This window comes from Rhinatrema bivittatum, chromosome 6 (assembly GCF_901001135.1).
Source record: "Rhinatrema bivittatum chromosome 6, aRhiBiv1.1, whole genome shotgun sequence".
Taxonomy (NCBI): Eukaryota; Metazoa; Chordata; class Amphibia; order Gymnophiona; family Rhinatrematidae; genus Rhinatrema; species Rhinatrema bivittatum.
The window spans coordinates 91,847,814-91,875,520 of NC_042620.1; the positions used below are offsets into that span (position 1 = coordinate 91,847,814).

General features: G+C 40.8%; 1 protein-coding gene across 2 annotated transcripts in view; it reads left to right on the forward strand.

Moving 5' to 3' along the window:
• Nucleotides 1-27,707, forward strand: part of PSMD14 (proteasome 26S subunit, non-ATPase 14) — a 204,025-nt gene that overhangs the window by 155,628 nt on the left and 20,690 nt on the right. For both annotated transcript variants that reach the window (XM_029605601.1, XM_029605600.1), the window contains exons 8-9: nucleotides 22,965-23,039; nucleotides 23,406-23,531. In XM_029605601.1, coding sequence (XP_029461461.1) covers nucleotides 22,965-23,039; nucleotides 23,406-23,531 — 201 coding nt within the window. The remainder of the gene's footprint in view (nucleotides 1-22,964; nucleotides 23,040-23,405; nucleotides 23,532-27,707) is intronic.

Below are 27,707 nucleotides of genomic sequence, written 5' to 3' on the forward strand. Positions count from 1 at the left end.
GCTGTGTCCAATACTGGGTTCACAGCGTGTGGAAAACCTTCAATATATGAAAAAGTTAATCTTGAATAGCAAAAGCCTTCTATAGCCTTTATTGCACATTTAATGACAATACTTAGCCTAAGACCCACCTTGCCTTTAAAAACTTACTGTTGTGCTGCTTTTCTTTGTCGTACGTGGGACGCCTGTAGTGCTTGTCTGGGCGTCAGCTCAGTTCTGACTGTTTATATAGACCTGCCTAAGGAGCCCACCTCCTACTCTCTGTCAGACCGAGGCTATCTCAGATGTAGGGAATTAAAATGATGCTTTGAATTTTCCGGCGGGAACGGACCTGACGGGGAACTGCTTAATTTTGTCTATGTGTTTCTGCCTTATAGAGCGGACCTGGTAGAGAACCGGTGCTCACCACGTCCGTTCAGAAGTTTTTTTTCCTTTTCAGAGGGCGGCATAAATTAAACCAGGGGCGTTTTCCAGGCGGGGCTAGCCACTCTTAATTTTTTCTTTTAGAGGGCGGGTTTGATTCAATAGAGGGCGTCTCACAGGCGGGGCTGACAGCCGCGCCTGTTTGTAAATTAAAAACTTCTTGTTGCTCTATGAAAGGGCAGGTTTGATGCCATCTCACGGGTGGGTCTAACTGCCGTGCCTGTATGTGGGTTGAGAACTTTTTGTTCCATCTCCTTGCCGGCATTAGCGGACCTCCCGGTGAGATGTTGATAATGAAACGTATATTTCTACGTGTGAAACGGATCTGGTGAGTGACTGATTCTCACCACGTCCGATGTGATATCACGATTTTTCAACAACATCTTCAAACAGGGGGCAATGCCTCGGCGGGTCTGTGGGCCACGCCGACCCATAGGTTAGCTGCTAGCTGTTAAATGAAATATTTAGTCTCTTCGGGATAATTAAATGCATCCGTGGAGGTTTCTTAAGGTTGATAATGCTTTTGTGGCTAAAAAAAGCCTGTAGTCATCTGCCTTGGTATCTCTGCGGTTACTACTGAAGTGATTCAGCCTTTGGCTGACCTATTAGGGAACTTGTGCCCCCTGTAATAAGGGGTAATTTTGAATGATCATGATGCGTGAATCAAAAGTTTAATATGGAGAGTCAGCTGCTGCTTTTACAATTTGTGTACTTGATCTTTCTTAATTGAGGCTTCACTGCATTCTGATGACTTGCCCTCAGCTTAATGTCAAAGTGAGGTCCTTTCCCATAATATTATCCTCCGAGTTCATTGGTGCTGATAACAAAACGGTTTTACCAAAATATTGTCCAATCGATTTCCCGATTCAGTCCTTTTGGGTTCACTGTGTCCCATGTATATATGTACTTCTGTTCCATCTGTGTAAGTCTTGTATTCAGGTCGCCTCCCCTTGGATGTTCTTGTAATTGAAAAAGGACCGCCGCTTTGAATTCTTCTGATGGATGCCCCATTTGTTGCCAATGATCTGTTAAAGGAGCCCCTTCAGTTTTGTGTCGCAGTCGACTGACATGTTCTTGAAGCCTGTTTTTAATCTTACGCATTGTCTTGCCAATATATACCTTGTGGCAGGCGCACCAGAGTGCGTAGATGACTCTTGTTGAGTTGCAGGTATAAAAACCTTTATAGGTGTATTTCCTCCGTCCCGGGATGATTACCTCTGTGCCCTCATGCATGAACTGACATGCACTGCATTTCCCACATGCTTTTTGTCCTCTTTGTGTGTCTTGACTGCGAACTTGTACGGGTAGTAAATTGGAATGTACAATGTAATCTTTCAGATTTTGTGCTTTTGTGAGGGCAAAAGTGGGTTTTTCCTTTAAATTAGGATGAACTTGTAGAATGGGCCAGTATTTTAAAATGCTTTTTTTTAACATATGGGTTTGTGGTGTGTGTGGTAACACACATATTAATTTCTCGCTCTCAGTGTTAGTTTTAGGCTGGAGAAGCAGCTCTCTATTGGCCCATCTGGCCCGTTTGTACGCCTTTTTCACTGTTGCTGCTGGATACCCTCTTTGCAAAAATCTTCTGGTTATGTCTTCTGCTTGTGTCTTAAACTCTGTAACAGTGGAGCACAATCTCCTCAGCCTGAGAAATTGCCCCACTGGTAAATTGTTTCTGAGATGATTTGGGTGAAAAGATGAATAGTGTAACAATGTGTTTCTGTCTGTAGGTTTCCGGTATATGGTGAATTGAAATCCTTCTTCTGTAAGCATAACTTGAATGTCCAAAAACGGTATACTGTTCTTGTGATGTTGGCTTGTGAAATGTAAATGTGGATTACAACTGTTTAGCCATTGTACAAAGTTTCAGTTCCTCCTCTTCTCCATGCCATATGACAAAGATGTCATCGATGAATCTTTTCCACAGTTTAATATGACTTTCATAGTTGTTCCGATATACCCATCTTTCCTCAAACTCTGACATGTATAAGTTAGCCAAGTCGGGGGCCATAGTGGCCCCCATAGCTGTTCCTTTGATTTGTTTGTAATACTTCCCTAAAAACATGAAATAGTTCTCTTGAAGTGCAATGCTAGCAAGTTCTTGGATGAAGGTTACTGGAGTTCTCCGTCGTATACTGGTTGATGTTAACTTCGCCGTTATAACCTCAATTGCCTCATTCTGAGGTATACTAGTATACAAGGCTGTCACATCTATGGTTACTAGGTAAGTACATTCTGGTTCTGGATGAAGGTCCTGTAGAAGAGTCATTAGGTGTGCGGAGTCCCGTAGGTATGAGGTGATCTGTGGGATATACCCACGAAGGGACCTATCCACGAACTGGGAGAGTGGCTCTAGAAGCGACCCTTTTGAGGACACTATTGGACGTCCCGGAGGGGACTCAAGTGATTTGTGTATCTTTGGTACGGTGTAAAACACCGGACAGGTTGGATGTTTAACTGTCAGAAATCAAGCCTCCTTCTCTGTAATCCAGTTCGCTTTTCGTGCTTGGTCCACTATAAGATCTATTCTCTTTTTGATATCTTCAGTTGGATCCTCTGACAATAGTTGGTAAAACTCAATATCATTGAGTTGGCGCTCTATTTCTGTGATGTATTGTTGTCTGCTTTGTATCACAATAGAGCCCCCTTTATCAGCCGGTTTTACTACTATTTGTTGATTATCTCGGTCAAATTAATAAAAGAATAATAGACGGAGGTCCACGAGAGGATAACTGCAAATCGGTTACCCTCATAGGATCACCTCCGTACAAGATTACCACCAAGCAATTATTCCCTTACATGTTCATGTTGGAGTATTTTTGAAAAGGGAAAGAGGTTGGTTAGTGACTAATTAATTGCATTAGTAGCATGGGATCTTCTTAGTGTTTGGATAATTGCCAGGTTCTTGTGGCCTGGTTTGGCCTCTGTTGGAAACAGGATGCTGGGCTTGATGGACCCTTGGTCTGACCCAGCATGGCAATTTCTTGTGTTCTTATGTTCTTATTGTCAGTTTTCCGATTCCTCCGCCAGTTCGCCCATTCCGTCTCCAGGTCATCAAGACCCTTCTGTTTTTTTCGTCTGAACAACCCTCGCCCTTCCCAGTTCACCATGATCTCCCTCCCAGCCAATATTACATGATAAACAAGTCTGATCTCAATTATGCACGATAATTAGCAGTAAATTGCCAAACATACACGCTTCGGGGGGGGGGGGGGGGGGAACGCTGATTTTCGGGTTAGTGTGCGCTAACTGAAGGCTGATGCAGTGAATAAGGAATGTACATAAACTGTGTACTTAAAATGTTGTACGCATACTTAGGATTGGAAAAATATTTAGAAATGTGGGCACCAGCCACATTTTTTAGAAGCTATGCTTTCTTTTGTTTACTTTTTTTTTCTCTTTTTTAAATATATTTTTTGTTTTATCTATGATATAGGAAGTGTGGTGTTGTTTTTATTGGGGGAAGAGTCAGGGAAAGTTTCCCTTCTTTACCTTGTTTTAATTTTTTGATTTTATTTGTTCTCTTCTTCATCTCCTTTCAGGCATTATTCCCATCTCTTCCAGTTTCTTCCCCTGCTTCCAAGCACGTCTTTCTCTGTCTTAGCTTCCAGGCAATCTCCACACTAATAGCATCTTTTCCTCCTTCAAGGCATTCTTTCATCCTCCTCAGCTCCCTCCTTCATAGCTTCTTGGTACTCTCTCCTCCCTTTATATGTATCCCTGGCCTGGGCCAAGCTAACAGTGATGAGCGTCCTATCCCTCTCCAGGCCCCACTGGCAGCTGTGTCTCAGCCTGGACTCTGCCGATGGCAACTACAGCTGCATTTCCGCTCAGGCCTGGCCGTGTTTTATGTTGATTTTTAGGAGTCAGGTGTTGAATTTTAGGTACCATGGTGATCTGGTGCCTGGGATTTTTCCTGCCCTACTTAACCTCAAAAAGAGTACCCAAACTAACCCAAAAATTAGAAGTCCACCCATTTTTCCATACACACAAGAATCGGAACTTGCCCAACTGGGTATGAACCAGCCTACTCTGGCAACTCTAACTTCTTCCCCCTTGCTCTGACCTCCTCACTTTCTAGAATCCAGATGCTACTGATGTCATAACAGAACTCATTTTCCATATAAGACAATTTCGTGGGAGGAGGTGTACTAACTCAGTAGAAAGTGGCTAGAGTAGCAAGGCTTTATTAAACATTTTCAGTATTTTAACAAAAAAATCATGTTACATCACATAATGAAAGTAATCTTGTATTTAAGTTTACATAATTCCAAGTAAAGGAAGTTCCTAATAATAATCATTATCAACTTACAAAACCTTATAATCATGGGGGCCCTTCATAAGGACAAACTTGAGTTTATAGCAATCAGAGAGGAGGTGGTTAACTTAAATTTCTTACAGGCCTTCTTCATCTGGTACTCTTTGACTCAGATTTACCTCAGCTTTATCCTTTAGGAAAGTTTCAAGGTGGGGTGGCTCCGAAAAGAAACTTCTTACCCTGAAAATTAACAAAACATCCACAGGGAAATTTCAAATAAAATGTAGCCCCTATTTCTAGGGTTTTATTTTTCAGGGCTAAAAACTGCCTTCTTCGAGCTTGGGTAGGCCTAGAGACATCCGGAAATACAAACACTTTCTGGCCACAGAAAAATATATCCTTGTTTTTAAAAAAATCTTTCAAACACTAACTCCTTCTCTTTTTCCAAAGAAAAAGAGACAAACAATGTTGCTCTTCTATTTATAACATCAATTGTGACTCCTCAAGAAAAGTAGTTAACCCTGGGCTATTCTCCTCTACCCTGCCTGAGATGTTATTAGGCTGGGGAGAGAAATAGAAGATTTTTGAAAGAGATGGAATTTCATGATCTTTATACGCTAAATTCTCTCGTAAAAACTTCACAAACATTTCTAATGGAGATAGCAGTCTTGCTATTGAGAAATTAACAAATCTTAAATTCTTAATTCTTATCAAGTTCTCAATATTTTCTAACTCTGTGTGTAACATCAAACAATCTATTATATGCATATTCTCAGCATGTTGTACATTTTGCATTTTCATAGACATAGTTTTAACTGAAGATTCTAACTCAGTCAATCTTTTCCCATTATCCTGAATAGAAAGTCTATTGACATTCACCAAGGAAGATAGAGAAGTATTAACATGTGACAAATTTGAGTCTAATTTGACCAATACCCTCCACAAGTCCCCAAGTGTAATATTGGAAACGTCTACAGAATCTGAGAGACCTCATTCATGCCAGCGATGATTAATTTTTCTGCCTCATGGAGTTGTGTACTGAGGCAAGATGTTAATACAAAGTTCGTCGTTGAGAATTTAATTCTCGAACACTTACGTTTGCTGAATCACTTCCAGATGATCCTCCTCTTGCTGACACACCTGGAGGTTGTGGGGGGGTTGGGCCATTGCCCGGACTCAACGAGACATTTCATATGTCTCGAACACCGTCTGTTCGTGGCATTTCTAGCCTATTAACATGGGCGTCCGTAGGGCCTAACCTCGGGATGGCTGGAGATGAGGTAACAATCCTAGCCTTTCATTCCGGCCCATTAAAAAAAAAAAAAGAAAACACACAATCTTCAGGCGTATCAAATTCGGTCAAAGCTGGTCTAAGCCATGCGCTGGCAGCAGCTGTGCGCCGCTCTGCCGCGGGCTTTAAAGGACCCGCTGACCCTGGAAGATGACGTCGGCACGAAGCTTGGGACACAGCTGATCTTAATATCTGTCTCACCAAGTTCACCGGTCCAGGTAGGCTGCCGAGTAGCAAGTCTTTATGTACCATGTATGCAAAGCAACCTGAAGAATAATAATGTAACTTTTAGATATTTTATTTCCTAGATAGCCTGTAAAAAGAAAACAGACATAAAGACTGAGTATCTCAATAGGTTTGAATTGACTTTATAGAATTCTGTTTCTTTACCCTGAATTAATGATCCTTGTTTTCTGTCAAAATCTTTCCAGCTTAAGTCTTGCTTTTTTCAAGTCTATTTCTCCACTTTAGTGACAAATGCAGATACTCTATTCTTCAAGCCTTGAGTTGACAGAATAGCAGTTAGATATCTGACTCGCTGCCATCCATTGTGAACAAATTGCTTGCTCTTTCTTCTTTTCTTTTAATCATTTGTGCCATATCCACTGTAGTGGATAATTGCAGATTTTGTCAGACCCAGAGTTTGACTGTACTTGTACCATTTTTTTTTTATGTGAGTTGTATATTATGTCAGACCACAGTTTTGTTCCTGACCTTATTCTTCAATTTTTCAAGCAGCCTAAAAATATCAAACCTTATTTATAGTCAACCACTCTTTTAATAATTCCAACATTTTGGGCATTTGATTTTGTAACCAATGGTGGATTTTGGTGGATTTTGTAACCATGTGGAGGAAACTTGTAGGTTAATAATGCAATGCCATTGCAACTGGTTAAAAAAGAGGCCCATAACATGCTTGCTCATATATGATTAATTTACTGACACCATGATTACCACAGACAGGAACAAGACGCATCTCTTTATTTTCTTCATAGGTAATAGGGCATGACATAGAAATGACAAAAACATTTTGCATTGAACTGTCTTCAGGAATATAACAGAAACACAGCATGAAAAGCAAATACTATTGTATTTTGGAACTCACTAAACAGTCTTTCACCTACAGTCCCCCATGCAAAGGGATCCCGATGACTTCAGCGATTGCTTTGCTGGCTATTTTCTGGCGAGTCTTGTGAAAATTCTGGTTCAGTGGATTGATGGAATGTCTGCAATATTTTGTTCGCTTGGAACAAACATCAGTTCTGCTGTTCCATCTCCCTCCTGAGATGGTGTTTGATGGTGATGTGCTTTGTCCTGAACTTGTTCACTTAATTCTTGCTGTGAGCAATAGCAGCTTTATTGTAACGCTTTACTTGTATTGGTCCACTGTACCTAGCTTAAGCTGGAACAGGAGCTGTCTCGTCCAAGTCACTTCTCTGACATGCTGAAACATACTGACAAGACCATGTACTCTGCTTTTGTCATGCTTAATATAATCACGGTTTACTTCGTTGCTCTATGAGCTGTTCACTTCCTTAGAAGATATTGGTGATCTTATAATCTATACTTCTTACATCTGTCAACTTGGTTGTCCTGTTTCCCATCACGACTTAGATGATGTTACTGTTGTTTTTCTTCAACGTGGAAAAGTAATTTTTGTTTGGTGTCATGTGGTGTGTTCTAGAATTGATGATCCAAATCTCCAAGATTCATTGAGAGCACCGCATGCCACAAACATATTGCTTGTCTTCTGTCATACAGCTCATGGATTTTCTATGCTCTTCTGTCTTGGACTTGCATTTCCTTGTGCACTCTTTAGCAAAAAGGCCATTTTCTCTGCACTTGACACACTTCAAGTGTGATTCATTCACTGGTTTTTTGACTGTGGATGGGCATTTTTGCTGTATGCATTTATCTATTGTGCTCACTTGGAATGCTGCTTCTTCTCTCCAGCTTAGCCAGTGACCTCTGCTTTGTAATCATGCACATAAATTCTCACTCAGGTGGGTTGCATACAGCCGACACTACCCAGTCCCATCCTCAAACAAACCTCACAAGATAGTAATGATTAAAATACTATTTTATGATCAACATTCAAAGTTTCAGTCACCGTGGGGGCAATTTTCAAACTGCATTTGTACAGTCTGCAGATACTTTTTTACTTTGCTTTGAACTAAATGTCAAAGGGAAACTATAAACATACTTTCCTTTTTATACCCACATACTTTTGCAACTGTTTTTTATGTAGGTACATTTTTCTTAGAAAATGACATGCTGCGGAGATACTGTAGTATTTTCAATTCTACACACATTATTTTCCAACCTGTCCAAAACATGCCCCAGGAATGCCACACCGAAATTCAACTAAAAAGTACATGTGTTGTGGAACACTACGCATGCTTAAATGGATTGAAGGAGGGCAATTTTCAAACAGACAATTGATGAGGGTAAATTGCTATTTAACCTTGGAAATGGCGTTGAAAATTGCCCTTTGTACAATTTGATTTTCACAAATAGGAATTCATACTAGGGTACTCACTAAGCTTTTCAGAATACAACTGTCATCTCAATAAATTGAATTATACAGAGCTTACTGTTTTTCATTCGGCCTACAAGTTCTGAAGTTCTTCCCACATTTCCTTGGGGAGTTTAAGTGCTGAACATGCTAATGCTGTTCATAGCCCATCTTTAGTCAGATCTTTGCAAATGCTCTTTTCCGTCTTGATGCAGACTTAAATAGTTTTTCCATTTTATTGTCTTTGTATCTCACCTTAACCAGTTGGACAGTTATCCATACATACCATCAATACTAGTTTCATCTGGTAGGTCCACATGGTGTAGGTTAGGCCGGTCAAATTAGTTGATGACCGTGGGTTTCATTGCAGTTATTGTAAATTTAATTACCCAGCTTTTTTAACTCCTCGCTCAAGGTGAGTTACAGTTCAAGTTCTGTTGTTATTTCCCTGCCCAAGAGGACTTAAAAATTGTACTTGAAGCAGTGGTGGGTGAAGTGACTTGCTCAAGGCCACAAGGAGCATGAGTGAGAGAAGCATGATTTGAACCTTGGTTTCCTTGGTTCTTAGCCTGTTGCTCTAACCACTAGGCACTACTCCACTCCCAACATCTTGGTTTTGCAATATTATTAACAATATCTCATGTAATTGCTTGAACTGAGCCCATAACCATTGTAGGTTTTGCAATATTATTAACAATATCTCATGTAATTGCTTGAACTGAGCCCATAACCATTGTAGGTTAACAGTGTGGTATCAGTGCAAGTGAGTTGAGTTGTGAACTGGTTATGAAAGAGACACATAAGACATACTTGCTCAAACGTGATTAATTTTACATCATTCCATGATCACCATAGATAGAACAGGATGTATATTTTTTTTTATTCTAATTCATACAAACCGGGACATGACTTAATATTGCTAGGCAATCTTATGGCGCAATACCTGTGAACATTTCACACTACAACTTCAGGAGAATAATAAACAAAAAGGAAAAGCAAATGTTGTATTACTGAACTTGTTAAACTATCCTTCCCCTACTAAAGTTTTCATAAATTGATGTATGAAAATCCAATATTGGTTAGTCAAATTAATAATTTTTGGGAAAACTGTCAACCTGTTTTATTGTTTTCATTATAAAACAATTTTAAAGAAACACAAAATCATGTATACAGTTTTATCATCAAACTATAAAATCCCATGTCAAAGTGGATTGTAATGGTAATTGGGGAAGAACTTTGGTCTAGAAGCTATTGGTTCATTGACCTGGCAATGAACAGAACTCAAGAACCTGAGATTGATGAGTGCAAGTAACTTTATCCAACTCAGATTGTTTTAATAACTTGTGACTAGGAGACCAAATACTGTTTTCATATGGTCCTAGTGACAAAAATGTGCTGTGCACTTCCAAGCAGAAGGTCCCTAGTTCTATTCCCTGGTAGTCTTCTGCAATCCTTGTCGGCTGGGGATGCTGCAGAGGTGATGTTCATAGCCCCTGGAAGGAAGGAAAGGGAGCTGTGGTCATCGTTAAAAATTTCTGGTGGCTAGATTTAGAGCCTGAGATACAGGGCTCTGGAAGGAGCCCTGGTGCGTGGTTCCAAGCCTCAGGACCATTGTGCAATGAGCAGACTAGAACAGTGGGAATGGCCTATTAAATTGGGGGAACTCTCCTGGATAGTTGTTAATAAAAGCTCATGGCGCCACGCTCCCACCTCTGGTACTGAGTTAAGCTGGAAAAAAGAAAAAAAGGGTGAAAAAGTGCTGCCAACCCATGCACCCCATAGGTGGCTGCATTGTTTCTGAAATTGTAAAGTCCACTGTGATACTGTTTGTATACTAGAGGCTGTTTTAATCCAATGTACTGAAGGTTTCTCTGTTCCTGTAAAACTTGCAGATTCAATAGTCTTGAGTCTTCTTTCGTGGAAATACAGCCATTGTTATGAAAGTGTGTGGTACTCTGTGTTTTATAATGTCTTTGCATCATTCCTTGCACCTCTGCTGTTAGACAGCTGTTCTTTTCCCACTGCAAAATATATTTGAAACACTGCTAATTGCATTTGTAAGTGCACAGGTACCTGCAAATTTTCAACTTAATTATTTCTAGGTTGATTAATTACAAAAATGTAGTAGTACTCTGTGTTGCTAAATACAGGCTGTTCTGTATAAAGAAAAATAGTAGCCAGCATAGAAATGAAATTGGAGACTGCACTTGTTTTACTCTGTCAAATGTCTTGGGAGTTGTGGTTTTGAAAGCCAACCATGGTTAGACCCTTGTCTATCAAATCAAAGTGGCTTTCAGTTTTCTGGAGATTAATGTGGTGTTAACATAATTGTCAGTCTGTAAAATATTCAAGTAAAAAAGCTTTTCTATTTCAAAGGTTGAAGTACATTGCTTATCATTTTTTTGGATAAGAGTTGGTGAAAACAGCAAATTATAATGAGTATGAAATAGACTACTCTTGTTTTTATTGGGTACAGACAAGCCCATACTTGCATGTTTCAAGAGAATATATTACTGGACCTATATGTAATGACCTCTCTTGTAAACCCCATAGCATCATACTGCTTCATTATTTTTTTGCAAAAGGTTAAGTAGCATCTCCGTCTTTAGTCACAGTGAGTACAGCATAATATTTCTACCAGAAGTTTTCACTAATTGGAAGTCAACAATAAGATGGTATATATGTCAAATGTAAAAGACTAACTTTTTTTAAAAAGCTGATTTTAAAAACTGATGTACAGGATTTTTAAATGTAAAAATATACCTGCTTTCTTCTCAGCCCATATTTTGAATCCCATCAAATTTCAGAGTTGGCTTATTTCCTCACAAGTGGACAGAACTGCCAGTTCCAGTGGGGGACTGTGTATTGTCCATTGTCTGGTGTAGGCTGTAGGAGTTGAGAAAAGTGGATTCTTTGCAGGTTGTAAAATCACTGCTTGCACCAATGTTCAGATGATTCAATCGTATCGAAATGAACTTTTGTGACCAGGCACTTGCCTCTGTCAACTAGTGCAGAAACGTCCGTGCATGCTTCTTATTAGCCCAAAATAAAAATCATCTCAGTCTGCAAAGAATCCAGTCTTCTTGGAAACCCAGATGACTCCCAAAACTCTTCCCAACCAAAGTGCAACAGGTCTAACAACAAACAGCAATAGGTACGATTGTAAAATATAAGCATTAGAGTTGTTTTGTGATAAAACTCAGTAAACAAGATGAATAGTTTTGCTTAAGATCTTTTAAAATATTTATCATTTAAAACAGCCATGGAGCCTAAAGACTGGAGGGTAGTTAATGTAATGACAGTTATTAAAAAGGGTAATCTGGGAAACTATAGACCAGTGAGCCTGACCCTGGTGCCAGGCAAAATGCTAGAAGCTTAGAAACAAAATTATTGAGCACATGGATAAGACGTGGTTTAATGGGTGAGTGTGAACATGGTTTTTGCAACGGGAAGTCTTGCCTTACCAATTTACTAGATTTTTTTTGAAGGTATAAATAAGCAGATAAAGAAAGGTGAGCCAATTGATATAGTGTATCTGGATTTTCAGAAGGCATTTGACAAAGTCCTTTATGAGAGACTAGTCAGGAAATTGGGATGTCATGGAATAGGAGGCAGTGTCCTATGGTGGATGGATAAAAGACAGGAAACGGAGGGTAGGACTAAATAGTTTTCCAAATGGAGAAAGTTCATGAGTGGACTACCCCAGGGGACCTGAGATCTGGAAAAGGGAACAATGAGCAAGGTGACCACATTTACAGCTGACAAGAGGTGCCACCTGCCTCTTGTCATTTTTGCTGCACCAGACTAACATGGCTATCCCTCTGAAGATCCATATTTACAGATCACACTAAATTGTTTCGCGCAGTTAACAGCAACAGATTGTGAGGAACTGCAGAAGGATCTTGGGAGACTGGGCTTCTAAATGGCAGGTGTAATTTAATGTGGAAAAGTTCAAAGTAATTCACATAGGGAAAAGTAATCCCAACTACAGGTAGGAGTCACCACCCGGGAATAAGACTTCTGAGTCCTTGTGGATAGTACCTTGAAATCTTCAGCTCAGTGTGCTATGGCAGTCAGACAGGGAAATAGACTGTTAGGAGTTACATGGAAAGGAATAGAGAACAAAACTGAGAATATCATGCCATCTTTGTATAGATCCATGATACGACCACACTTTTAAGAATTGTGTGCCGTTCTGGTGGCCCCACCTCAAAAAAGACACAGCAAACAGAAAAGGTACAGAAAAGGGGCAACAAAAATGATATAAACTTAATGGAAAACCTACTTTATGGAAAGGCTAAATAGATTGTTAGGGCTCTTTAACTTGGAGAAAAGATGACCCGAGAGGGGATATGATTGAGATTTATAAATCACAAATGAGTGAAATGGGTAAATAGGGAACGGTTAATCACCTTTTCAGTCAATACTAGGACGAGGGGATGCTCCATAAACTAGCAACCAGCAGATTTAAAAAAAATCATAGGAAATATTTTTTCATTCTGCACACAATCAAGCTATGAAATCTGTTGCCAGAGGATATGGTCAAGGCAACTAACATAATAGGGTTCAAGAGAAGATTGGATACATTTCTTAAGAAAAAGTCCATAAACAGTTACTAGAACCTGGAAGTGAGATACAAGAAAAAGATCAACTACTGGTGCCAGGTGCTTGTGACCTAGACTGGCTACTGTTGGAGACAGAATGCTGGGCTCGATGGACCTTGTTCTGACCCAGCATGGCATTTCTTATGTTGTCTTGCATTAATTAGGGTTTATTTCTCTGGACAGACTTCACAGCTTTCATCGGGTTTTGAGTATCAGGAACCCTTGTGAATCACTTTCTAAAAAAAAACATTTGTCAGACATTTTAAAGTAAAGAACTTAAAATAAAAACTGAACCCATAGATATGTTTTCATTTCTCATTTCCTCACTTTGTGCAGAATACATTTTTGCATAAAATAGGTGGCAATACTTCTTTATGGCTTCTTGTTAAAGTGTGACCAGTATCCCTGGACTCATTGGAAGGATTGTGGTCAGAACAGTAAGATGATTCAGATTTGGTTTGTTTTTATTTCTGGTGAGGCGAAGTAACAATTAACATTCTAACCATAAACCTCTAGCATTCTGGAAAAGAGCATGCCTTTTTGTTTGCAAACTATAGTAATATCCTTTATAATCGCTAATGTTATAAGGGATAATTGTCATGCATGTTTCATTATTACAAATATTACTGTAAATTTACCCTGTAATTATTTACTATAGGAAGCTATGGTTTGGGAATCTGTCTTTTGTAAAAAAAAAAAAAAAAAAAAAAAAAAATTGTCTTTTTTTCATTATGCTTTTTAACAGACTGGCTGTAATTGAAGAAAGTGGGGCCAAGGCTTTTGACAACACTTCAGAAATTTTATACCTGCAATATTATTAAAAGCCAAGTTTCCATTATAGTGTACTTCATTAATTATATGCAGGAAGTTGCAACTTTCCATTACACACATGTATATGTGGATTAAAAAAGAAAATACCATTCAGGATACCCTTGGATCCCTTGACTTTTGCTTAAAATTTTGTGGAATTGGACACTTAAAAACAAAAGTTATTAGGGTGAGACATACACACGCACACAGACATGTCCATTTTCTTCCTTTCCTTCAGAAAGCAGGCTAAAAATGGACATTTTTTTTTAAAATCTAATGATCTTTCCAAAATCACAACTTTTTAAGATGAGGTGATTACAGAATTCATTTACAATAATCTTTTAAAATAATTCATGATAGTCATTTAACTTGCCAAGGTGTAAATTTTTATGTAATCCTAGAAGCCTATTTACATGTTAAGATATAAAGAGGTCAGTATTCAGTGCCACTTAGCCGACTAAGTGATAGTGGCTGAATATCGCCGCATTTAGTGGCCGCCATTTATCTGGATGAGTAATAAGAACATAATAAGGTTTGCCACACTGGGTCAGACTAAGGGATCATCAAGCTCAGTGTCCTGTTTCCAACAGTGGCCAAGCCAGGTCCACAAGTACCTGGCAGGATCCCAAGGGGTAGATAGATTCCAAGCTGCTTCTTCCAAGAATAAGCAGTGGATTTCTGCAACTCTACCTCAATAATTGGTTATAGACTTTTCCAGCAGGAACTTGCTCAAACCTTTTTTAAACGCAGCTATACTAATAGCTTTCACCGCATCCTCTGGCAACGAATTCCAGAGCTTAATTACGCATTGACTAAAAAAATATTTTTTTTATTAGTTTTAAATGTATTACCCAGTAACTTCATTGTGTGTCCCCTGGTCTTTGAACTTGTCAAAAGAGTAAACGTTTACTTATTCCATTCCACTCATTATTTTATAGACCTCTATCATATTTCCCCTCAGCCAACTCTTCTTCAAGCTGAAGAGTCCTAACTTCTTTAGCCTTTCTTCACAGGGGAATTGTTTTATCCCCATTATCATCTTGTTTGCACTTCTCTGTATCTTTTCTAATTCTACTGTATCTTTCTTGAGATGTGGTAACCAGAACTGAACACAATATTCAAGATGAGGTTGCACCATGGAACGATACAGAGCCATTAATATATTCTCTCAGATGCAGGATTTTCTTGCTGTGTGAAGAGAAGGAATTTCCAGTGAAGAGTCCTGGTTGGGACATATACTTTAAGAATTTTACTGATGCAGGGAGAATTGATATAGTATAATAGATTATGGATTATAAGTGCAAGTTTGTATTTCATCCGGTGCTCATTAGGAAGCCAGTGTAGGCTGTGGAGTATGGGAGTAATGTGTTCATGTCTAGGAGTATTGGTGAGTAGCCTAGTGGCAGAATTTTGTTTGTTGTAGCTGACTCAGTAAGGTATAAGGAAGACCAGTATTCAGAGCGTTGCAATAATCTAGAGATGTGATGACCAAAGACTGCAGAATTGTTCTAAAGTTTTGAGGGTCCAACAGAGGCTTAAGATGGCTTAAGATGGCATAGTAGATGGAGTTTGTAAAAAGAAGAATAGATAATTACTTTAACGTTCGCACGTTGAGAGAGTAGAATCAAGTTGAATGTCTAGATAACGCACAGAGTTGTGATGGAGATTGACAGAGAATTCAGTTGGAGAGAAATTGGACCATGCTGGACAAATCTTGTCTGCCCTGGAAGCGGAGTGAATATGACCCCAGCTTCTTTGACCAATTCTGCTGCCTTTTGATTAAGCTTTCCCCAATCATCACCTCCCCGGGGTCTTGGAGAACCCTTATCTCAGGACTTAATTCTTTTTCCCCACCTCCCTGGTTGACTAGTAGGGCCTCTCTCTCCTTCCAAGGTTTTAGCACATTTACATGATAAACTTGGGTCCTCCTCCAGTACTGCAGCACTTCCTGATTTAACTCCCCAGCAACCACCTCATTTCAGAGGGCTTCTTCCACTGGGCTACTAGTTTATTTGGTGAGTTAGACACTAATACCAAAATGTTCTATCCAGGTTAGAATTCCCTTTCCCTAGTCCCTTTGTTATAATATGTTTTCTGCATTTCTTGTGCTTGTAGCAGATTGGTCTGAGCCAAGAATGATAGATGCTGTAAATGGTCCCTCAAATCGCTCACATAGTGGACCATTTGTTTCCCCGCACCCTTCCACCTTCCCTCATCTCCTTTACCACATCTAATTTGCCCCTGGTTTGTGTTCTGTGCAACAATTCAAAAGGTGAAAACCTTGTACACATCGCCTCAATATGGTTTTTTAGGGTTTGGTTAAATCTTTCAACCAGACCATCTGTTTGAGGGTGATACGCAGAAGTTTTTAGATGTTTCACCCCAAACAGGGACCAAACTTGCTCTAACAACTTTAACATAAAATTGGTACCCCGATCTGTTACGATCTCCTGTTGAAATCCTACTTGGCAAAATATTTTAATTAACTTGGTCGCAATTACTTGCACTGAGGTGGAGCATAAGGGTACTGCCCATGGGAATCGGGTGGCATCTTTGACTATTACTAGAATATGTTGGTGTCCCTTTGTGCTTTTCTCTAGGGGCCCAATTATATCCACAGCCATTTGTCTACAAGGGTCCATATCTTAATACCCATCCCATTAGTGATTTATTTGGAGATATTCAGCAGCATAGCTGTGTTGCTGAATTTCCTGTGTGGGTTAGCCAGATATTTCTGAATATAGACATCAGAGTTTTACTTTGTATCATTTAAAATACTGTAATAATAAAAATAATAGTTCTATCTAGTTTTCTTTTAATCAAGACCTCTGGCTTGTATTGCCCACAGTCACTCTTTTGGAGAAGCATTATTGATGATATTCCATGAAGCTCCATGTTACTGCTGGCTGGTGCAAATGTTTCATTTCTGGCATTTTTTATGATTTTCTAAAATAGTTTCCCATAGCATGCTATTTTTTGTTGCGGCAATAAAGTGTTGACAGCTGTTGTCTCCGCCCCTATCCACAGACCAGGAAGCAGATTGAGACCACACCAACCAGTTTTGGGTATAAAGGCCACAGCCAGTTTTATTATTACTGATTTCAAGAAAAAAACATTTCTGTCCTAGCGTACTTGAGCTGAACACCTTTCACCATAATATAGTTGCCCCTATTTCAGCCTCCCGTCGTGGAGCGAGCAAAGCAACCAGATCAACCTGACCCCCTTCTTCCCCCCCGCCTGCCCGCCATGTTGACAAGCAAGGATCCTTTTACTGAACATTATCATGCCCACACGTGTAGTCACTACCGGTCATGAAGGCCCAGCAAACAGATGTCCAGCCCTTAAAACTGTCCACCAGCTCCACCCACCACTAGCTGCGACAGTGAATAGTAACATAGCACAATAATTCAAGAAAAGTAGCTTAACATTATCTTCTATATACACATATTATAGCCCCCAATAAACGGACAACCTCCCATCAAAAACCCCCCAAAATGACCGAATTTTCAAATCGGCCCCTTCAATACACCCATTTCTTACTCTCAAAGGCTAATCCTCTGTGCTAGAGTGGGCAGGATGGAGATGCTGGCTCAGCGTAAAAGGAGGACTAGTAGGCCGCAATGTGGCCTAAAACCTCCTGGTGACATCATAACATGCTGGGCATCTCCCCTCTCCTTGGCCGTATAGCCATAGCCGCGTTATCGCGCTGTCCGTTACCACCAGGGAGGAGGAGAAGCCTGGCAGCACTGAGGATAGGTTGTAGGTAGGAGGGGAAAGGGGGGGGGGGGGGGTGAAGCAGGCAGCCAGCACAGGCCCACGTTCTTTGTTCAAAGATTTAAAGGAGCCTGTGGCAGTGATTAAATAACAGAGCTACCTTCGTTATTAGTACTAATACTGGTTCTGTTATTATTATTTATCTTGTTTGTTGCCAAACACATTCTGTTCAGGATCCATTTAAGTTCTGACCAAGTGGGAACTACCGGTACATAAAATTTAAATTCAAGTCAAAATACTATTCGTATTTCTCAGGCGATGTTTTTAAATCACAAAAGTGTTATCTTACTTTTCTGCCTTTTACTTGTGATTTGACTGGCACCTTTTATTAAAGTGCCCCTCCTTACAAATGTCTTTAATGCCTTTTAATAGATCCATGATGCAACATTTCAGCAGAACTTTTTGGCTATGTTAAAATGTAGGAAATCTATATTTATTTATTTATTTATTTATTTATTTCAGATTTTTATATACCGGCATTCGAGACAGCAGTCACATCGTGCTGGTTCACATAAAACAGGGGTGCATAGTAAACATAACTATAACAATGGTGTTGAAAAGGCAGTTACATATAACAGGGTGATAAGAACTTGGCTGAGAAGGAAGAGAAAGGAAAGGTTATTGAAATTCACACAGGTAAACGATAGAAGATAAGGATGACCATGGTGTATTTGGAGATTAGTTAACCGAGTTGGAGATTAGTTAACCATGTTGGAGATTAGTTAACCATGGTATAGTTGGAGATTAGGGGTGGCTTGGCGGTGTTCTATCAATTGGCGTCCGGGAAAGCTTGTGTGAATATCCAGGTCTTTAGTCTTTTTTTGAAAGTTGAGATGCATGGTTCTGTTCTTAGATTTGAGGGGATGGAGTTCCATAACGGTGGAATGGCTGTAGAGAAAGCCCGGTCTCTTAGTGTGCAGTGTCTGGTGGATTTGGACGGTGGTACCTGTAGAGATCCCCTGTATGCATCTCTTGTCGGTCTTGACGAATTGTGTAGTCGGAGAGGGATCAGTAGGTCAATGGGAGCCAGTTGGTTGATGTTTTTGTAAGTGGTAAGAATGGCCTTGTATATTATTCTAAAGTGTATAGGTAGCCAATGGAGGCTCTTTAGAATGGGGGTTATGTGGTCCCTTCTCCTGGTATTTGTCAGAATTCGTGCAGCTGCATTTTGCACCATCTGAAGCGGTTTGGTGTATGAAGCGGGAAGGCCAAGTAGGATGGTGTTACAATAGTCTAATTTTGAAAAAATGATTGCTTGTAGAATGGTTCTGAAATCTTGGGCATGGAAAAGTGGTCTAATTCTTTTCAGCACTTGTAGTTGGTAGAAACAGTCTTTGGTGGTTTTGTTAATAGTGGCTTTGAAATTCAGGCGATTATCAATTAAGACTCCTAGGTCTCTCACTTGTGTGATTGTTGGCGTGGCTTGTTGTGCAGAGGTGATGGTGCTGTTTTCTGAGGCGATGAGCAGGAGTTCAGTTTTGCCGGAATTTAATATCAGGTTTAGGCTGGTGAGGAGGAGTTTAATTTTTTGAAGGCATTTATCCCAGTAAGCCAGAGTTTTTGCGAAGGAATCCTTAATGGGTATCAGGACCTGGATATCGTCCGCGTAAAGGAAGTGTTTGAGGTTGAGGTCGGTGAGAAGTTGGCATAACGGTATAAGGTAAATGTTAAATAAAGTAGGAGACAGGGAGGACCCCTGTGGGACTCCTACTGACGACGGGTGTTGAGAGGATTCTTTGTTCTGTATCTTGACCTTGTATCCTCTATTGCTGAGAAATGATATGAACCAAGATAGAGCTGTGCCTGAGATACCTATGGAGGCTAACTGGTTAATGAGGAATGAATGATTAACGGTGTCAAAGGCTGAAGAAAGGTCCAGTAGGATCAGTAAGAAGGCTTGACCTTTATCGAGGCCCAGGATGAGGTGATCTGTTAAGGAAATGAGGAGGGACTCCGTGCTTAGTGTTTTGCGGAAACCGTATTGTGATGGGAAAAGGAGGTTGTTTTCTTCAATGTAGTTTGAGAGTCGGGTGTTCACCAATTTCTCCATAATCTTGGCTATGAAGGGGAGGTTGGCGATCGGACGGTAGTTGTTTGGGTCATTAGGATCTAGATTAGGTTTCTTGAGTAGTGGTTTGAGAGAGGCCAATTTTAGGTCATCTGGGTAAGATCCTTGTGTTAATGAGCAATTTATGATGTCTGACAGGGATTTGGAGATGGGGTCAGGAATTGATAGAAGCAATTTTGAGGGGATGTGGTCCGAAGGGTGAGAAGATGGTTTCATTTTCCGTAGTATACCTTGGATCTCAATGGAAGAAGTGAGTTCCAGTTCTTCTAAGCAGGAATTTTTGAAGGCGGTCTGATGTGGTGTTGAAGTAGAAGTAGAAGCGGTGTTAGGGGGCAGTTGAGTTAGAAGTTTGCTGATTTTGTTGTTGAAAAATAGCGCTAGTTCTTCCGCTTTAGATTTGGCTTGGTTTAGAGCGATTTCTGAAGGGTTTATTTGAGTGAGGTTAGAGACGTAGCTAAAGAGGGCTTTAGCGTCGAAGATTAGGTGGTGGATCTTGGATGCGTAGTAGTTCCTCTTGGATCTTAATGTATTGGATTTGTATTGGTGAAGAGTTAATTTATAGGTAGATAGAGTGACGGTGCATGGGTTTTTGCGCCATTTAGCCTCATTTTGTCTTAGCAGTAGTTTAAGCTTTCTTAGTTCTAGGGTAAACCATGGTTGCCTTTTGGAGGAGTTGGGGTGAGGTTTTTTTGTTGTTAAAGGGCATAGCTTGTTTGCTATCGATTCCGTGATGGTGTTCCAAGATCGAAGCGCTGAGTTCGGATTGGTGAAGTCTACTTGGGTGAGATATGATAAGTGATTGCTAAGATCTTCTGTGGTGCATGTTTTCCTGTAAGTGAAGCAATGTGAGGGTATGTGAGATGGACTGGTATCTTTTATTGAGAATGAGGAAGTTATGAGGGAGTGATCTGACCATGGTACCTTCGTGCAGGTGGGGTGCTGGACCAGTTTGATTGCTGTATTGACGAAGATAAGGTCTAACGTGTGTCCGGCTTTGTGTGTGGGTTCGTTAACTAGTTGAGTGAAACCTAAAGCGGAGTATGCTGTGAGTAAGGCTTCGCAGTTAGGTGATAATATGGAGTTGTCGACGTGCAGGTTGAAGTCACCTAAGATTATAGCTGGGGCATCTAGATTGATAAGGGAAGTAGTTAATTCGACCAGAGGAGAGGCGTCTGTTTCCAGTAAGCCTGGAGGAGCGTAGAGAAGTAAAATTTGGAGTTTGTCTGACGAGAAGAAGCCAAATTTGAGTTTCGAGTCGGTGTGGGAGGAGTGTTGAGTGAATCTGAGGTCCTTTTTTGTAGCTAGGAGGATTCCTCCTCCTTTTTTTTTCCCTGACGTGGGATGGGGAAGAAGTTGTATGTCTCTGTGGGTAATTGGTTAATTATTGCAGTGTCTGAAGGTTTGAGCCATGTCTCAGTAATTGCGCATATATCCGGTTTCACATCGATGAGATAGTCGTTTAGTATTACTGATTTCTTAGTTAGGGATTGTGCATTGAATAGTGTTAACGTTAATAGTGAAAGGCCTAGCAGTTGGGTAATGGGAGTGATCACGATTGGAGAGAGGGATTTAAGGTTGTGGTGATTGGCGTGTCGAGTTGAATGTCCTTTGGAAGGTGGACAGTGTGGGAGGATTGGGATTGGAAAGGATGGAGGCATTCTTCTCAGATTGTTGGAGTGTAAGCTGGAGTGGCTGGACTGGATGCTGGACTAGATGCTGGACTAGATACTGGAAGCTGGAGTGGATGGACTAGATGCTGGATGCTGGAGTGGATGGACTGGATGCTGGATGCTGGAGTGGCTGGACTGGATGCTGGATGCTGGAGTGGCTGGACTGGATGCTGGAGTGGCTGGACTGGATGCTGGACTAGATTCTGGATGCTGGAGTGGCTGGACTGGATGCTGGACTAGATGCTGGATGCTGGAGTGGCTGGACTGGATGCTGGACTAGATGCTGGATGCTGGAGTGGCTGGACTGGATGCTGGATGCTGGAGTGGCTGGACTGGATGCTGGGCTGGATGCTGGACTGGATGCTGGATGCTGGAGTGGCTGGACTGGATGCTGGAGTGGCTGGACTGGATGCTGGACGCTGGAGTGGCTGGACTGGATGCTGGATGCTGGAGTGGCTGGACTGGATGCTGGACTGGATGCTGGAGTGGATGGACTGGATGCTGCGGTGGCTATAACAGGATTTGGCTGTAATGCAGGCAGTAAACTCCGTAGGGTTTCAGCACGTTTACTATCTGTTACTATAGTGTTGTTATGGCTGAAGTTACTTACGTGGGTTACTTAAGGGGCCTGCCCCTTTGTCGCGCTCCTTCGACGCGCGGCGCACGACGCGCGGCGCCGAAGGTGTGAGTAAATTTAAAACCCCACAGGCTGGCTCCCGATTGGAGGCGCGGTTTGGGTGGGCGGGGCTCGGCGATTTCGGCGCGATTCTGCTTTTGTTTCAGATTTAAGTTGTTATTTTTGCCTGGCTGAGTGCCGCATTATCGGCATCGAGGCCGGCTGGTTGGGGAGAGAGTATATATAACAGTATGATATGAAAATGTCCTGGTTTTCACGGAGTTATGCAGTCATTCTGGAGGCAATAATCAAACTGCCTACATTTCTGCAGATCCCATGGGTAGTTTTCACCCATGGAGTTTGCCGGAATAATCAAAGCAAAACTATGCTGTTAGTTTTGCTTTGATTTTTATCCCATGGAAAAGACACCTGCACAAATTTGCCCCTCTTTATTGTGCAGATACTTTTTCAAGGCAAAATATGTGGATAGTTTTAATTATTCAAAACTTGCTTGCCTAAAAGCCTTCCCAACAAAACCCTGTCCGGAAATGCCTCCGAACATATGCGGCTGAAAGTACCCTGCATTGCTAACATAAGTATAAAGGGTGGGCAGTAATCAAAAAGCCCCTTTATACAGGGTAAACCTCGTTTTTTTTCCATGGAAATGGCTTTATCACCCTCCCACTAGCACAGTTGTATAAATAACTGAAAGTCATGTTGCTTTTCATTGTATATTCAAGAGTACTTAGCCAACATATTTGCCATAAAAAGTAGGTGCTTTGTAAAATGGTTATACCGGTTTCTTCTGTGCTGTACCTGTACAGAGAATACACTAGAATGGTACTCTTGTAGATGAACTGCATGCTGGAGCTAACTCAAATAATTTTATTTGAATTAAAAAAAAAAACACTTCTTTTTTTTTTTTTCTTTTTGTGTAGGCTTTGATTCATGGATTGAATCGTCATTACTATTCCATTACGATCAACTACAGGAAGAATGAACTGGAGCAGAAGGTATTTGTAGTGCTCATAGAATATAGCAAGCTATCTTACTGTAATGTTAACATCAAATTTACAACGCATTTCTTCAATATGTTGCTTTCTCTTTTTACATGGCATATTATTTTTGTTATGATGCAAAAGTAATGTAAAGCTGCAGTGATTTCCATGTACTCACTTTACTTGGGAGAGTTGTTTTTATAGGCAGGTAGATTTTGAATGTGATATAATTTAGCATTGACCCATATATCTTTTCTTTATGTGCACCAGGAACACAAATTTGCAAAGTGTATTTTAAAAGTAAGCTATTTTTCTATCTGAATAGTTAGCACGTGCATTGGTATCACTTTAAATTAAATTATACATGCTTTTCTTTTCCAGATGTTGCTAAATTTGCATAAAAAGAGTTGGATGGAAGGTTTGACGCTTCAGGACTACAGTGAACACTGCAAACTAAATGAAACAGTGGTAAAAGAGATGTTGGAACTGGCTAAGAATTATAACAAGGTATTCCAGTTTGCTTACAACACTTTCCTGTGGTGCGCCCAAATTTCTAATATAATGCACATTCTAATGGCAGTAGGGCCTACATAAATGCAGTAAAGTCAAATCATTTTTTGAAAATATATTTCCTTCTTTCACCTCATCCATCTCTACTGATGATCTGACAATGCCAGCTAGCTGAGTTGAGAGAAAATTTGTAAAATTTTAGTGCTTGTTTACCTGTAAAAATCATCCTGTATGTCTTTCATCCACGTCTTTGGTGTATCCTCTCCATCACCTGCATAAATTCTGAAAGAACAGATACCTATCCAGGTCTCCCTTACAATAGTATTTGCATTCAGCTGAGGAGCCACCCTTATAAAGCCAATTTATATATTTTCAGTTATTCCATGTGATAACATGAAGTGGCGTACCATCCATAGTGCACAGTGGTGCATAGGAATCACCAACTGAAGAAAAAGGGGTGTGCCGTGCATCACCAACATCCTCTGCAGCCCAAGTGCCACCGTTCTAGGCCAGCACTGGTCATAACATTTCCTCCTTCCTGCCTGCATGGGCCCGGAATTGGAAGTAGAGTAGCATGGGTCTGCATGGGCAAGAAGGAGGAAATGCTATGGCCGCCAGCAGCAAAATCCGCCCCCCCACCCCCACCACCAAGGCTGCCATCAGAAACATTATGAGCACGTCACCATATAGGCTTGTGCAATAAGAAGCAGAAGAGTGAGCCACAGGGCCCACCCAGCTTCAGTAGCAGCAAGAGGATGAACCGTGAACCCAACCAGTGTTAGAAGCAGCAGAGGCAAGAGCTGTGGGACCTGCATGCAGACTCGGAAGAGCCACAGGGCCCAGCCGCAGCCTTAGTAGTAGCAGGAGGAAAAGCTGCAGAGCTCATCCGTGGCCTGGGAAGAGTTGCAGGGCTTGCATGTGGGCAGGAGCAGGATGAAGAGCAGCATCGCAGCTCCCATGGCCAAAAGCAATAGGAAGTGTCCCCATCAGCTATGGGAGCTGAAGGAGTAGCCTACTCTTGCTGTTTGTGCCTCTGGAGGAGGAATGAGTGTGTATGTATGTATAAGCAAAAGAACGTGTTTGTGTGTACAAAACAGCATGTGTGTATATGAGAGCGAGAGAGTGTGTGTGTGTCTGTGCATGTAAGGTTGAGAGAGCGAGGAGAGCGTTTGTGCACAACTACCCTCCCCTACTGCTAATCCAAGGTAATATTTCTGTTTTCCGTGGTTGTAGTGTATACAAGGTCTGGCTTGTGGTTTCCAGTTTGGTTTTTGTCTCCATGTTTCTATTTATGTTTTATGGTGTCTTTATTCTGTATTAGGTAAGGGTTTGTCTGTGTTCTATATGTCATTGTGGTGAGGTATTCTGCTAGCATGTAGTTTCTATAAAGGGATGTTTAGCAGCCTGGCTTGTTCTGTTTTTCTAATAGGAGGTATATTGCTGTTTAAGGCCTGGTGTAATATTTTCTGTGCTGGCAGTTAATGCTGTTTTGACATGGGAAGTTTACTATATTGTAATTGTAATTCAGTTTACTCATGGCTTTCTGAGGGCCAAGCCCACACGCAACACCTCAGTAGGTAATATTATTAATTCCAAGTGTCTTTTTGCACTGTCTTCTGGCTGGCACCAGTGCATGTAAGTCTATGTATTTTGTAAGTGATATTTTTGCCTCAGAAGACTGTACTTTTAATGTCCTTTTTTCATGTAAAATCAGTCATCATAAATGCATAATATTTTAATTGTCAAGAAGGAGGGTGTGTGCAAGTCCATAAGGTTCACCTAGGGTGCCTAATACCCTTGCACCAGCCCTGGACCTGATCTGAAGCAGCCTCTGGGCTTCCCCGGGAGCAAAATAGCGCCAGTTTCAAGGCCGACACCATTTTCCAAAATGGTGCTGGCCGGCCCTGAGACTGGTGCCATTCTGACATCACTATGGCACTGGTCTCAGCCATCCGGGGCCATTTTTAAGGAATGTCAGTGAGTAGGAGGCAAATAGGCATCTCTCCTACCCCTTTTTCTATGCCAGACCCCCATGGGAGCTAGGATGGTTCCTGGCCTTAGTACTTTTTGTGGGGGTTTTTATTTATTTGTTTTGTTTTTTTTATATACTGACATTCGATGTCAATTGAGATATCACACTGGTTTACATTCAGGTACTGTAGGTATTTCTCTATCCCCAGAGGGCTTACAATCTAAGTTTTTGTACCTGAGGCAATGGAGGGTAAAGTGACTTGCCCAAGGTCACAAGGAGTGACATTGGGACTCAAACACTGGTCTCCTGGTTCATAGTCCACTACTCTAACCACTAGGCTATTCCTAGTGGTTAGGGTTGGGGCAAGTGCTCTAACCACTAGGCTATTCCTAGTGGTTAGGGTTGGGGCAAGGCTCAGGTCCATACTGGTACACCACCAATTTGATTAGTCACCTTCTCCCCTGATAACAAGAGATTTTCATTGAAGGGGTTCAATTAATCCGTAAGACATGCATAAAGGAAGGTCACATTATTGGGACAATTTTTATCAAGCTACCTAGTGGCAGAGTGTGGAAGTACGTTTGTACCCATGTACCTGAAATTAATTTTTAAAAAGGAACTAGTCAACTTGTTTTTCTTTGGAAATTCACTAACACACAGATGGATACAAATGTACCCACATACTTTGCTCCTTCTATATCAGCAGATGAGGTTAGGCAGGGGAAACTATACGCATCTATTGAAATATTCAGCAGGCCCATGCAGTATTCCCTCTCCACCAAGTTATGCCCCGGGAATGTCTGTCTTTTAGAGCTGCTAAATCTAGCTGCCTAGTAAAACTAGATATCTGTCTTCAGCTGGTCTTAGCAGGACAATTTTCATCATGGGAGAATCTAGCTCGCTTAACTGCCTTTGAAAATTATCCTCTATTTTTTTAAATAATTGTATTACATGCTGTACCTTATAGTAATATTTACATTTTATTTTGTAGTTTCATATTGTACAAACCAACTGACAATAACTGGGAGTTGTGAGATATACTTAATGCATATGTGTTTTTCTCCATGAACAAGCATGACAGTAATCCATTCAAGAAGGTGATGTTATCTGATGGTGGCAAGACAGAAAAGCACTCTCAGAGCTTGGAAAAACTGAGGAGGTTTTTCTGAGCATGCCGCAGGGGTTCCCACACAGCCGCCACCACTTTGCCAGTCTCCTCAGTCTGGTTTTTTTCTACTCATGCGAAAGAATGCATTTTTGCTCTTCCCTAGCCACTCCTCAAAAGTTTTTGCTCACAGAGCTTTTACTTATTTACTTTTAATTTCTTTAATTAGTGCTTTTTTTTTTTTTTTGGCGACTCTCCAAAACAAAATTTGCTATTTTATTTTTGAAAATTGAGTTTCTTGGCTTCAACTCTTTTTGTAATGGCAGACAAGAAACCAATCTTCACAAAATGTCCCATGACTTCTGTCTTCATTGTTTGGGACTGACACATGATGTCCCTAACTGAACTGACTCTGCATGACTGTCTCCAGGACCATATATTTCAGACATTTCACTCAAGGAATGTTTTTGAGTACCCCTTAACCTTCTAGAACAGTGAAAAGGAAACAATCAGCAGCTGAGAGATCAGTGTCTAAATTAAAATGGCCAGAGTCCTCTGGTGCTAAGCACCAAGACTCTGAAGTTTTGACACAAATAATATTCCCTCTTTATTAAGCAGGGAGAGAAACTGCACTCTTTAGCACCAAAGCAGTAGGCACTGAGGCTCTGTCCTTGCTAATGACTCTTCAGTTCTTGGAATAAAGATGCCTTTACTCCTTGGAGAAGAAGTCTCACTCACAAGTGCCACCGACAAGTTAAAAAGCAAAACAAAACCCTTATCCTTATTAGCACTGTTAACGTCTCTGTGCAGAGACATTTCTTCCTCCTTTGTGAAGAAAATGTGGCTTAACTTTGACAAAAATGATTTTATTTACATTCATGGTTTTTCACATTAGAGTCTTCTATTTTAGAATCAATGGCCCAGAAATGAATTTATCTATAATTCCACCACATTAAGCCAGACAAGATATCATGCAGCCTCATTTGCAAATGAAGTCTCAATGTTCACCTTTGTCCAAGGATAGAGCAACATTAGAAGAACAATCTATACTGTTGTCAGATTCTTGAGAAGGGATCACAGTTATCCAGATTTGGAC